Raw genomic sequence first — 11,411 nt, 5'->3', positions numbered from 1 at the left:
GCATTTGTGGGACACAGCCGGGGGGTAGTGGAGGGAGGATCGCCGTTCGCTGCCCACAGACACGGGCCTCATCCCCGTGGCCTCGTCCCTGACTCACGTTCCCACCCGCAAAATGTTTATCCATCGAAAACATCACTCCTTTCTCTCCCCCCTCTATCTATTCCTCTCTTCTGTTCCTCCTGTCATTCTCACGGCCGTCCCCTCGTCCCGCTTACACGCCCTCTCTTCTCCTCCCGCGACTCTCCCTCCTCCTCCTTCATCCCCCTCTCCTCTGTTCTGTGACCCCGCCCTGCTGTCTCTGTGCCCCGGTCCTCGGGGAGATCCCAGAGGTCCATTGTCCGGCCTACTTGAGAGCTCTTTATCCTGCTGGGTTCACTTGCATTCTGGGAATCGCCGCTTCTAGCCCCTAGCCTGTATGTTGCCACTGCGGAGTGTGTGAATTGTGTCGGAGAGAGAGAGGTAGAGAGCGTGTGCACAAACAAGACGGGTGAGAAGTGCTTCGCCCACGGTTTGCATAAGGGAACACACCTGCTCTGGATAGGGAGAGATAGAGAGAGAGAGAGATGGAGAGAGAGAGAGAGAGAGAAAAAGAGAGGGAGAGACTCCTGCACATCACACTGATCACTGTACAATACACACTACATAGAAGTTACTGTTACTGTACTGTTACTGTAGAAGTTAACTGAAGCACTAGCATTTTAACACATTTGTAAATGTTACACTTATTCAATTCACCTATTTGTATCTACATGTATATTTTAATTTCTTTGTGGCTTTTTGTGATGCTTGCTTTGGCAATGTAAAATTTTCCCGTGCCAATAAAGCCCTTTGAACTGGAGTGAGAGAGTGAGAGAGTGAGAGAGAGAGAGCGAGAGCGAGAGCGAGAGAGAGAGAGAGAGAGAGAGAGAGAGAGAGAGAGGGGGAAAGGAGAGTTATATCACAAGAGTCTTCTAGAATTCTCTTCCCTTCTCTCCCACCAGATCCCTCTGTCCCTCAGTCTCTGTCTAAAAGTCAGGAGAAAGGCGACACCCTTCAATATGCCCCAACTCGTCTCTCCCTCTCTCCCTCTCTCTCTCTCTCTCTCTCTCTCTCTCTCTCTCTCTCTCCCTCTCTTTCAATTCAATTCAATATGCTCTATTGGCATGAATGTCAGGTGAACAATATTGCCAAAGCATCATGAATACAATTCAATAATAACATGAGAACACATTTTGTAAGTATACAATTAAGTAATTTAACAGATAGAAAAATGGGTCATAAAATAGTTCAATAAAGAGACGGTTAACAAAAAATATATTAATACAAAATCAAATGTATCAAATGTCACATGTAAAATAAATAAATACATAAATGAATAAACGAACAAACAAACAGAGAAGATCCCCATGCAGTAGAGGAGGAAATGAGAAGGCAGAGTGTGAGTTGAGGGGAGATTAACTACAGCTGTTGTGTGTTGTGCTGGTTTTCTCTTAAGCTGAGACATGCACTCACATATCTTGCTGCTTCTATAGCACTGACTGTTCTCCAACAGTATGTGTTGCATTTTGTCTGGTCAGAGTGTGTACAAAGTTTACATGTAATTTTCTTGTAAAGAACGTTGTTCTAATTTCCTCATATGTTTCACATTGTAGAAGGAAATGCGGTTCTGTCTCCAGCTCTCTCTGTGGACAGAGCTGAGAGACGGTCTTCTCTCTAGGTAGCCAGGCCAGTCTCTCCGGCCTGTCGGCCTGTCTCTCTGGCCTGTCTCTCTGGCCTGTCTCTGGCCTGTCTCTATGGCCAGTCTCTCCGGCCTGTCTCTCTGGCCTGTCTCTCTGGCCTGTCTCTCTGGCCTGTCTCTATGGCCTGTCTCTCTGGCCTGTCTCTATGGCCAGTCTCTCCGGCCTGTCGGCCTGTCTCTCTGGCCTGTCTCTCTGGCCTGTCTCTCTGGCCTGTCGGCCTGTCTCTCTGGCCTGTCTCTCCGACCTGTCGGCCTGTCTCTCTGGCCTGTCTCTCCGGCCTGTCTCTCCGGCCTGTCTCTCCGGCCTGTCTCTCTGGCCTGTCTCTCTGGCCTGTCTCTCCGGCCTGTCTCTCTGGCCAGGCTGTCACGGAGTCTGTCCATAGTCAATGTCTTTCTCAGTTTTGGATCAGTAACAGTGGTTATATAATCTGCCACTATGTACTCTCGATTTAGGGTCAAATAGCATTCTAATGTACTTTGAATTTTTGTGGCGTTTTTCCAGTCATATTATTATTATTATTTTTTTCTAAAAGTAATATAGTTTTCTTTTGGTTTGGTGATAATTTGGTTGGGGTCGCTCTCTCTTTCTCATTCTCTATCTCCATGCTGTCTCTCTCTCCCTCCCTCTCTCTCTCTGTAGAACAGGGAACTGGACTGTGGATTTGAGCAGCCTGAGATAAAGCACTTCTCCGGGGGAGGGGGGGGGGGGGGAGCGGTCAGAATACAGTCAGCTTGACATGACGGTAGGTAGGGGTGAGAGAGAGTGTGTGTGGTTGTGTGTGTGTGTGAGTGTGTGTGTTTCAGCTTGTCCTGCAGGCAGCTGTTGGTCGCCTGTTTTCTTGACTGGGGTTCTCAAATTGCTTTCCGTTTCTCCCTCCATGCTGTCTGAATGGCATTTATCAACCTTATCAACCATCCCTGTATGTCTCTCTTTCTCACCCTCTCTCTTTTCTCTCTCTTCTCTCCCTCTTCTCTCTCTTTCTCTCTCTTCTCTCTCTCTCTCTCTCTCTCTCTCTCTCTCTCTCCTCTTTGTCCCGTCTGCCTGGGCCATGTCACAGTTCCAGCGCCGCGTCATCTGCCTTTCTTTTCCTGCCTGTCCCCCTCGTGCTGTTTCTCTTTGTTTGCGTTGGCTCTCCACTTCCTCCCCTCTCTCTCTCTGTCTCTCCCCCCGTTTGCCCTCTCTCTCTTTCACCGCTCTCTCTCTCTCGTTACTCTCGTCCAATAGTCTTCTTCTGTTCCCCGTCTTCTCGTTTTCTCTGCAGCGCTCTCTTTCTCCAGGCCTATATTTTGTCCCACATCGGCTACTAATTTCTCAGCCGACTCTGTTTCCTTCCCTCCCTCACTCATCAATCTTCAGAGCTGGAGTCTGAGACACACATGGGTTATAAAGCTGCAGGTACTCTCTCTCTCTCTCTCTCTCTCTCTCTCTCTCTCTCTCTCCCTCCCTCCCTCCAGAGCTGGTGACATGCTCTTTCCTCTTAACTGTCCTCCCTTTTACCATCTCCTGTCATCCCCATTGTGTGTTTTGAAATTCAATCCCCCGGTTCAGCTTGTAAGTAAACAAAATGAGTAGTGAGACTGTAAAAAGAGTGGCCAGGTTACAGTAGATCAGTTCAGTCCATTAAAGAGGCTTTTGCATACTTGTGCTCATGGGTGTTGACTAACTGTGTGTGTGTGTGTGTGTGTGTGTGTGTGTGTGTACTGTATGCATGTACATTATAGCCGGCCCCATACTCCCCTGAGTGTTGAAGAAAAAGGGTGTGTTTACACACAGTGTCTGCCAGGAAGTGCGAGTGTTGGGAGCCGGAGACCGTTTACCCCTCGAGGGGCGCCTGTGTTCCACAACGTTCTGTTCCAGGACGTCAATAACATCTGCCCCCCCCCATACACACACACACACTTTTTTAGAGAGAAAGGCTTTGTACCTAAAAAAGTGCACAATTTGGTTGTGCTTTTGGGATACACATTTTTGTCAGTGTCACTTCTTCGGACTGTGAATAAAGTCCCCCCTCCCGGGGGGATGAAGAATCGGGGAACGCAAGAGGAGCACACACCCTCTACAATAACACTGGCCTCGCTAATGGGGTGTGCTTAATGTCTACACCCCTTCTACTGTCAAGGGTTTACGTCAGGCTTGTGAGTGTGTGACTGTGTGTGTGTGTGTGTGGCCATAATGCTTATTGTGCAGTGTGTGTTTCGGTGTGTGTGTGTGTGTTAAGGCCACACTGTGTATCCTGTGCCTGTGTTCAGTTCAGTGTCTTTCTCCGCGAGGGTGTCGACAGTATCTTCGGCCAAGTCGTTATCTGGGAGCAGGAAACTAGCAGAACTGATGGGCTGATCGCCAGGGTGGATAGACATCCTAATGCACCCAGACCGCCCCACCCCACTCCTCCTCCACCCTCACACAGTCCCCTCTTCCCCTCCTATAGTCAAATTTAATTAGTCTCCGTTAGCATTCGCTAATTGCGCCGCTCCTCGCTAGCGAATTAGTCACTTGTTACCTCCCAGGGTTCTGACGCACGTGACTACAGGCGGTACTTAAGCTAGCTGGCTACGTGGGATGCGAGGCGACCTCTTGTCGCAATTGATCACTGGTCCACACATTTCCAGGAATAGCCTAGTGTTGATACACTATAGCAATTAGCCATTCCAGTCTAGCTACACAAGGCTAGCAAGGAAGCACTTTTGGTGCAGTGACTGCAGCAGGATACAGCTGGCTTAAAATCAGTATCTGTGACCAAGTGCCGGAACTTTCTGTTGCCGTTGGACTACAAACTCCATACTCCTCAAAGCAAGCCTCAAGACCCCTTGGATGTGAACTACCTCACTGTGTATTAAGACAAAAGAAGTGTGGAAAAACAGCGGCGTACTGTGTAGCTGCTGGCACTGAGGCTTCTGCTCAGACCGACAGACAGACAGACAGACATGTTGGCCCACATTCTGTGTAACACAATAAAGCAGTCATTCTGAAACTTCTTCAAACTCGCTCCAGCAACGCCCACCGCCTGCACCAGCCACAGCCCGAGGCTAACCACGCTGACTGCAGCGCGAGCCGCTCGCCTCCGAGCTTCTCGAGAGACGACGGCGAACTTTTGTCACCTTTAATTCAGGCCGCGGCTGCTGGAAGACCTCTCTCCGCTTCCCACTCGCCCGCTCTGTCTGGCCGCTGATAGATCGGAGCGCCCCCCCCCCCCCCCCAGGGTCCTAGAGCCCTGAGACCCGACGGGCGCCAAGCCAGGAAGCGCTAGCCGGCGAAGCTAGCTCCTGTTTCTTATCAGCTGGATGTGGAGCTAGCTAGCTTAGCCGTGTTAGCGCTTAGCCGCCTCCCCCACCCTTTCCTGTAATGTGAGCTGACAGCCTGGGCCAGGATGCTCTCCAGCTCAGCTACTCCTCGCCACCCTCCTTCCCACACTGCCGGGGGACCTTTTAGCGTTTAGCTTTTAGCCGCTAATGTACTCGCAGCTCATCAGGAGGTTAAAGGTCATGAGGCCGGATCCCTCCTGTCCTTGGTCCGTGGCTCCGTTCCAATACTTCAACAATGCGGCCTCCCTCTTTTCCTACGGGCTAACACAAACGTAGTAGCCGAGAAGGCCGGGGCTCTGCGACATAGAGCAACTTATCCAGCCGTGCCAAGGCTTTCGAGGGAATGAGGGAGGGAGGGGGGAGGAAGGAAGGATGCAGAACAGAAGTGTTGGAACGTGCCCGAACCCCCCCCCCCCCCCCTCTTGTCCCCTACTGATCTAGCCAGGAAACAGGAAGGGCCTGAGCTAGCGTTGGGACGGATATCCTCTCAGGGAGGCGGTCTCTCTGCTCCCTGTGCTCTCTCCTTCTCTCTCTCTCTCTCTCTCTCTTTTTCTTCCCCTGCTCGTTGTGGCCTTAGTGTGGTTTGAGCTGGGGGGGTCTTCGGAGGTTTAACGCTCAGCGACTCTACAGTTCCACACGAAAAGGGAGAACCATGTGTTGGCATGGCGACGGGTCGCTTGATGACGAGGACAGCTCGGAGGTGATGTATCCCGTCACAGTTGCTTGTTGTCGTTTGTTGTCGCCGTCGGCGGCGTCTTGTTTTTGTTCCTGTAATTCAGTTCGGGGAAAGGACTGTGATTTCGTGGAGTGATTCACTCTCTCTCTCTCCAGCTGGTTTCCTGGTTTTGAGGCTGGCTGGCTCCCTCAGCCACTCTCTCTTTGGATATTGTTGTTCTTCTATGTAGGCTAACTGTTGTGACCGGTGTAGCGTATATGTAGGTGCGCTGAAGTTTTAGTTTTGGGAGCTTTTTGTTTGAATTAACGACCTATATCCTGTGACTATTAGCCCATCTTTGGGAATAAGGCTCTAATACGCACCAGTGTTGTGAATAGTCGTTAGTTTTTCTAATGTTATTCTCCCCTCTCTTATCTTTCTTTTGCTCTCCGCCACCATCCCCCTCTCCCTGTTATTTCCTTCCCTTTCTTTCCCGTCAACCCCCTCCCCGTCCCCCGTCTCCCTCCCTCCCTCCCTCCCTCGTTCTCCTCCTCTCCTGTCCTCTTTACTCTCTCTCTTCTACTTTTCCGACTCTTCCTCTCCCTCCTTTACTCCGTTCTTCCCTTTCTTGCCCATCGCCCACCCCCTTGACTCTCTCTCTCTCTCCCTCTCTCTCTCCCTCTCTCCCCCCCTGCTCCAGAGTGACCCGGGCGGGCTGTCGGTGCTGGAGCAGCTGGGCCTGGACCAGAGCTCGGACCTGTCGGACAGCAGCGTGCAGCAGCGCCTGGACGAGCAGCGCGAGAGGATCCGCCGGGAGATCAGGAAGGAGCTGAAGATCAAGGAAGGGGCCGAGAACCTGCGGAGGGCCACCACGGACAAGAGGAACGCCCAGCAGGTGAGGGGGCTAGGAGGGGAGGGAGGGAGGGAGGAGGGCCCAGCAGGTGAGGGGGCTAGGGGGGGAGGGAGGGAGGCCCAGCAGGTGAGAGGGCTAGGAGGGAGGGAGGGAGGGAGGGAGGGAGGAGGGCCCAGCAGGTGAGGGGGCTAGGGGGGGGAGGGAGGGAGGCCCAGCAGGTGAGGGGGCTAGGGGGGAGGGAGGGAGGGAGGCCCAGCAGGTGAGGGAGGGAGGGAGGCCCAGCAGGTGAGGGAGGGAGGGAGGCCCAGCAGGTGAGGGAGGGAGGGAGGGATGGGTGGGTGGGTGGGTGGGTGGATGGGTGGATGGATGGATGGGTGTAGGGATGGAGGGATGGATAGATGGATGGATGGATGGATGGATGGATAGATGGATGGGTGGGTGGATGGATGGATGGATGGGTGGGTGGATGGATGGATGGATGGATGGATGGATGGATGGATGGATGGATGGATGGATGGATGGGTGGATGGAGGGATGGGTGGGTGGATGGAGGGATGGATTTATGGATGGATGAATTCATAGTGGTACAGGGCCATGCTGATTCAGCCTCATCACAATCATTGATCAGCAAAATAAATTTCCTTCGGGGATAAATTAAGTTGATATCTATCGATCTATCTATCGATCTATCTATCCATCTATATATCCATCCGTCTTTCCGCCTGTCTGACTGTCCATCTTGGTATTGGTGTTTGCGTCTCCTACATCAAGGCAGTCTTGTGGCCAAGTTAAAGCTTTTGATTTAGAGACTGGAATTCTATTTAGGACGTGTCACTCACTTCCTCCTCTCTGTCTCGTGGTCACGGTCAGGTGGACAGCCAGCTGCGGAGCTCCAACCGCAAACTGGAGGACCTGCATGCGCAGCTGCAGGAGCTGGACGCCCACATCGTGGTCAAGGGAGGAGACGAGACCAGCAAAGGTACGGAGAGGAACCGGCCCTCGTTCACGGTCGCCCAAAATTCAAAATGTGCTTATTCAAAATTATTTTCCGTAATTCAATTCAAACAGTGAAACTTTCATGTGTTCTAGATGCATTACACAAAGTTAAATATTTCAAGCCTTTTTAGTTTTAATCTTTGATTGTACAGTATGTTTAGTATGTTCATTTATACACTCAATACTTGGTGGGGACTCCTTTTGCACATTACTGCATCAACGTGGAGCGTAATCAGTCTTGAAATATTTCACTACATGTGTAATGAATCTATAATATATGAAAGTTTCACTTTTTGAATTAAATTATGGAAAATAATGAACTCTCCACATTACTCTAATTTTCTGAGATGCACCTGTATTATTGCCGGGTTGTGAAATTACAGTTTTCGTTGTCTGACGAACATTATAAAGGCCTTGCGTTGCGATAATGACTGAGGTGATTCTTAACTGTCCTGAATGATGGAGTTGATTCTTAACGGTCCCGTGTTTCACCTTTGACCCCCCAGATGACCCTCCCCAGTCCCCGGGGGCGGAGAGCCGGTCGTCGGCCAGCCAGGACCGCATCGCCGCCCTGGAGCGCCAGCTCAACATCGAGCTCAAGGTCAAACAGGGCGCCGAGAACATGATCCCCATCTACGCCAACGGGTCCACCAAGGTACCACAGAGCACGTACACACACACACACACACACACACACACACACACACACTGCACTATCCCCATCCCCCACTCTCTGGCAGTGCCACACACTCGTCAACGTCATCGACTACGGAAATATGGCGGTTTGCAAAAACGTGCATCAACGCGTCGCAAAAAAGTAAGATGGCTGCGCCTGGTCAAAACTAACAGTATTGGAAATTGATATTCTATTTATTTAGGCTTTATAAATGTTGCCTTGCACCTTGTATCTCATCAACCCTGTTTCTAATTTGAAATAAGATTCGTCTAAGAAGCATTTTCTCTATTCCTATCAGCAGAGACATCGCTCTGTCTCTCCTCTGCTCGGAGATTATATTACCCAGCACCCCTCACACACTAGACCCTGCTCTGAAGCAAGAGAATGACGCACTCAAAAGTTTGCTTGTCACAAAAATAGAAACTATGCGCGGGAATTAAACATTGATATAACTGTACAGTATCTGTGTCAATTGATCGATCATGGCAACTGTTGTGAGCTGCTGTGTGTTGTCATAAGGAAACTCTGAGCTCACTCGTCATGCTAAGACTAAAGAGAAAAAACATTCAGGAGCTTAATCAGTTGGGCGGTTAAAAATCTAGTTTGGTTTCGATGTCAAGTAACATTTGAAAATCTGGTCACCTTACCTACACAGAGCTAAAATTATACAAACATGGGTTAATGATTTGAACCAATCCAGCTAAATTGTTTGGCTACAAATTTAAAAGATTTTGCAACTTTTATAATGCCCTGCAGTGCATAGGCTACTTGTCCACTACACAGATTTAAGAGATGATGATTGATTAAAATATTGAAATATTAATGAGACACATTTATTATATTCATTTTGGGTATTTGGGTATTCTGGGTGTTCTATTAATCCAGCAATAAAAAAAACTGTTAGAATTACCATTAAATTAGTCGCTAGATTAATCGACTAATCGGAAAAATAATCGCTAGATTAATCGTTAGACAAATAGTTGTTAGGTGCAGTCCTAGCGAGTGCACACACACTCACTCTTATACAGATTGGTCCATGCGCACACGGACGCACGCACACACACACCACTCAGTCCGCTGGACTGTTAAGATATGTTATTTATATAAATAGAAATACAGAGGATACAAACACTAACAATGCTGCCAGACATTAGGAGTCAGACAGACACACACACACACACACACACACACACACACACACACACACACACACACACACTGTTTTCTCTGGCTCGATCTCACTTCCTTCCTGCTTCCTGTGAACTGACCTGAGCCTTTTCCTGTCCTGCCAGGATAAGAAGCTGCTACAGACGGCCCAGCAGATGCTGCAGGACAGCAAGACCAAGATCGACATCATCCGAATGCAGATCCGCAAGGCCGTGCAGGCCACCGAGCAGACCGACGACACCCAGGGTAGGCAAGGCCACCGAGCACACCGACCACACCCAGGGTAGGCAGGCCACCGAGCACACCGACCACACCCAGGGTAGGCAGGCCACCGAGCACACCGACCACACCCAGGGTAGGCCTACCGGCTGGCTGGGTTGGCTGGCTATATGGCTGGCTGGCTGGCTGAATATATAGTTACCTTGTTGACTGGATATATGACTGGCTGACTATATGTCTGACTGGTTCACTGGATATATGACTGGCTGGTTGGCTGGCTATATAGTCAGCTGGCAGACTGGTTGATTGGATAAAAATTTAAATAACTGGCTGGCTGCCTATATTAACTGTCTGGTTGGCTCGATGGCTTGTTGACAGGTTGGATGGCTAGCCAACAATTCCGTCGTCAGAATGAAGGTTGCGTTTTATTTTCTCCAGCGAGACCGACGGTCGTTATGTAGGCCCTATATAAACAGCCTCTGTCAAAAGGAGGCGACCTGTTCTTTTCGCCTAGGGGTGCTACAAATCTCTCTCTCTGCCCGTGTAACTCTAGCCTCCCTCCGTGCAAGCTAGGTTTACGGCCCGGTCCAGCCCGAAGACGAGGCCAGACACACTTATAAACAGATCAATGCTAACACGGCGGAGGGCCTCGGGGGCCTCTCTCTCTCTATCTCTCTCTCTCTCTCTCTCTATCTCTCTCTCTCTCTATATATATATATATATCTATCTCTATCTCCCTCTCTACCTCTCTCTATCTCTATCTCTCTATCTCTCTGTCTCTCTCTCTATCTCCCTCTCTCTCTCTCTCTCTCTCTCTCTCTATATATATATATATATATATCTCTCTATCTCTCTCTCTCTCCCTCTCTCTCTCTCTCTCTCTCCATCACTCTATCTCTATCTCTATCTCCCTCCCTCTCTCTCTCTCTCTCTCTCTCCCTCTCTCTCTCTCTCTTTCTCTCTCTCTCTCTCTCTCTCTGCCCGTGTGCCCGGTTCTCCCACCACCAGAGAGGGCTCGCTGGCTTCCTGTCTCCGCTTCAAAACTGCGGGTGTCGGCACTAACGAAGCGGGAGGAAGCTGCCGCCGTAGTCGGCGTCTCTCGTGGTTCAGCTTCACGTGTGCACAAACAAATCAAATCAAACTTTATTTGTATAGCGCATTTCATACACAGGCAACACAATGCACTTTACAGAGAACAATGGGGGGGGGGGGCATAGGTCCCACCTCCACATATTCCAGAGGGAAGCAAGTCACGTACTGTATGCATCGCTACCGGGGCGCGTACCCACATGTGCACACTTAACGCCCGCACGCACACACACACACACACACACACACACACACAGCCTGTCCTGTAGTGATATCGCTACAGTAGCGAGTGATTGATTGCAGCCGAGTAGTGTAGCAGGTGAACGGGGGCCTGGGCTAATGGAGTGGACTGGGAACGAGGGATGGAGGTCAGGAGAGGTGGACGGGAAAGAAGGGCGGAGGAAAGAGAGGAGGAAGCGAGGGGAGGAGAGGAAGAAGGGAAGGACGCGGCACTAAAAGACCTACGCCTCGTCCGCGAGCAGACAGGTTAATGGACGTTTGACCGGAGTATTTGTGGACGTCGAGGAACAGCGTTCCCCGCGGAGACGAATTTACTCGTCTCTTCAGGAAGGAAAGCGCCGCTTCAAGACGCGAGCGTGTTTGCAGGACGTCAGCAAATGCATTGTGGGGGAAATGTATGGGGAGGGGGGGTTAAAGCTAAATGGCCCTACTGTAACTTGCTAATGTAATTTTACAGTATGCTCTCATCCACTTTACTCACTCCCTACACACACAC

The 11,411-nt window shown here is 50.3% G+C and overlaps 1 protein-coding gene across 1 annotated transcript in view; it reads left to right on the top strand.

Moving 5' to 3' along the window:
- Positions 1–5,672: 5,672 nt before the first annotated feature.
- pkn1a (protein kinase N1a) overlaps positions 5,673–11,411 on the top strand; it is a gene marked incomplete at both ends in the record, with an annotated part of 18,260 nt that continues 12,521 nt past the window's right edge. The window contains 5 exons of the mRNA XM_084440659.1: positions 5,673–5,720; positions 6,376–6,570; positions 7,399–7,507; positions 8,031–8,179; positions 9,493–9,613. Coding sequence (XP_084296785.1) covers positions 5,673–5,720; positions 6,376–6,570; positions 7,399–7,507; positions 8,031–8,179; positions 9,493–9,613 — 622 coding nt within the window. The remainder of the gene's footprint in view (positions 5,721–6,375; positions 6,571–7,398; positions 7,508–8,030; positions 8,180–9,492; positions 9,614–11,411) is intronic.

Source organism: Borostomias antarcticus (assembly GCF_949987555.1).
Source record: "Borostomias antarcticus genome assembly, chromosome: 7".
Taxonomy (NCBI): Eukaryota; Metazoa; Chordata; class Actinopteri; order Stomiiformes; family Stomiidae; genus Borostomias; species Borostomias antarcticus.
Note: the sequence above shows the minus strand (reverse complement) of the source record. Positions and strands in the feature narration are given on the sequence as shown.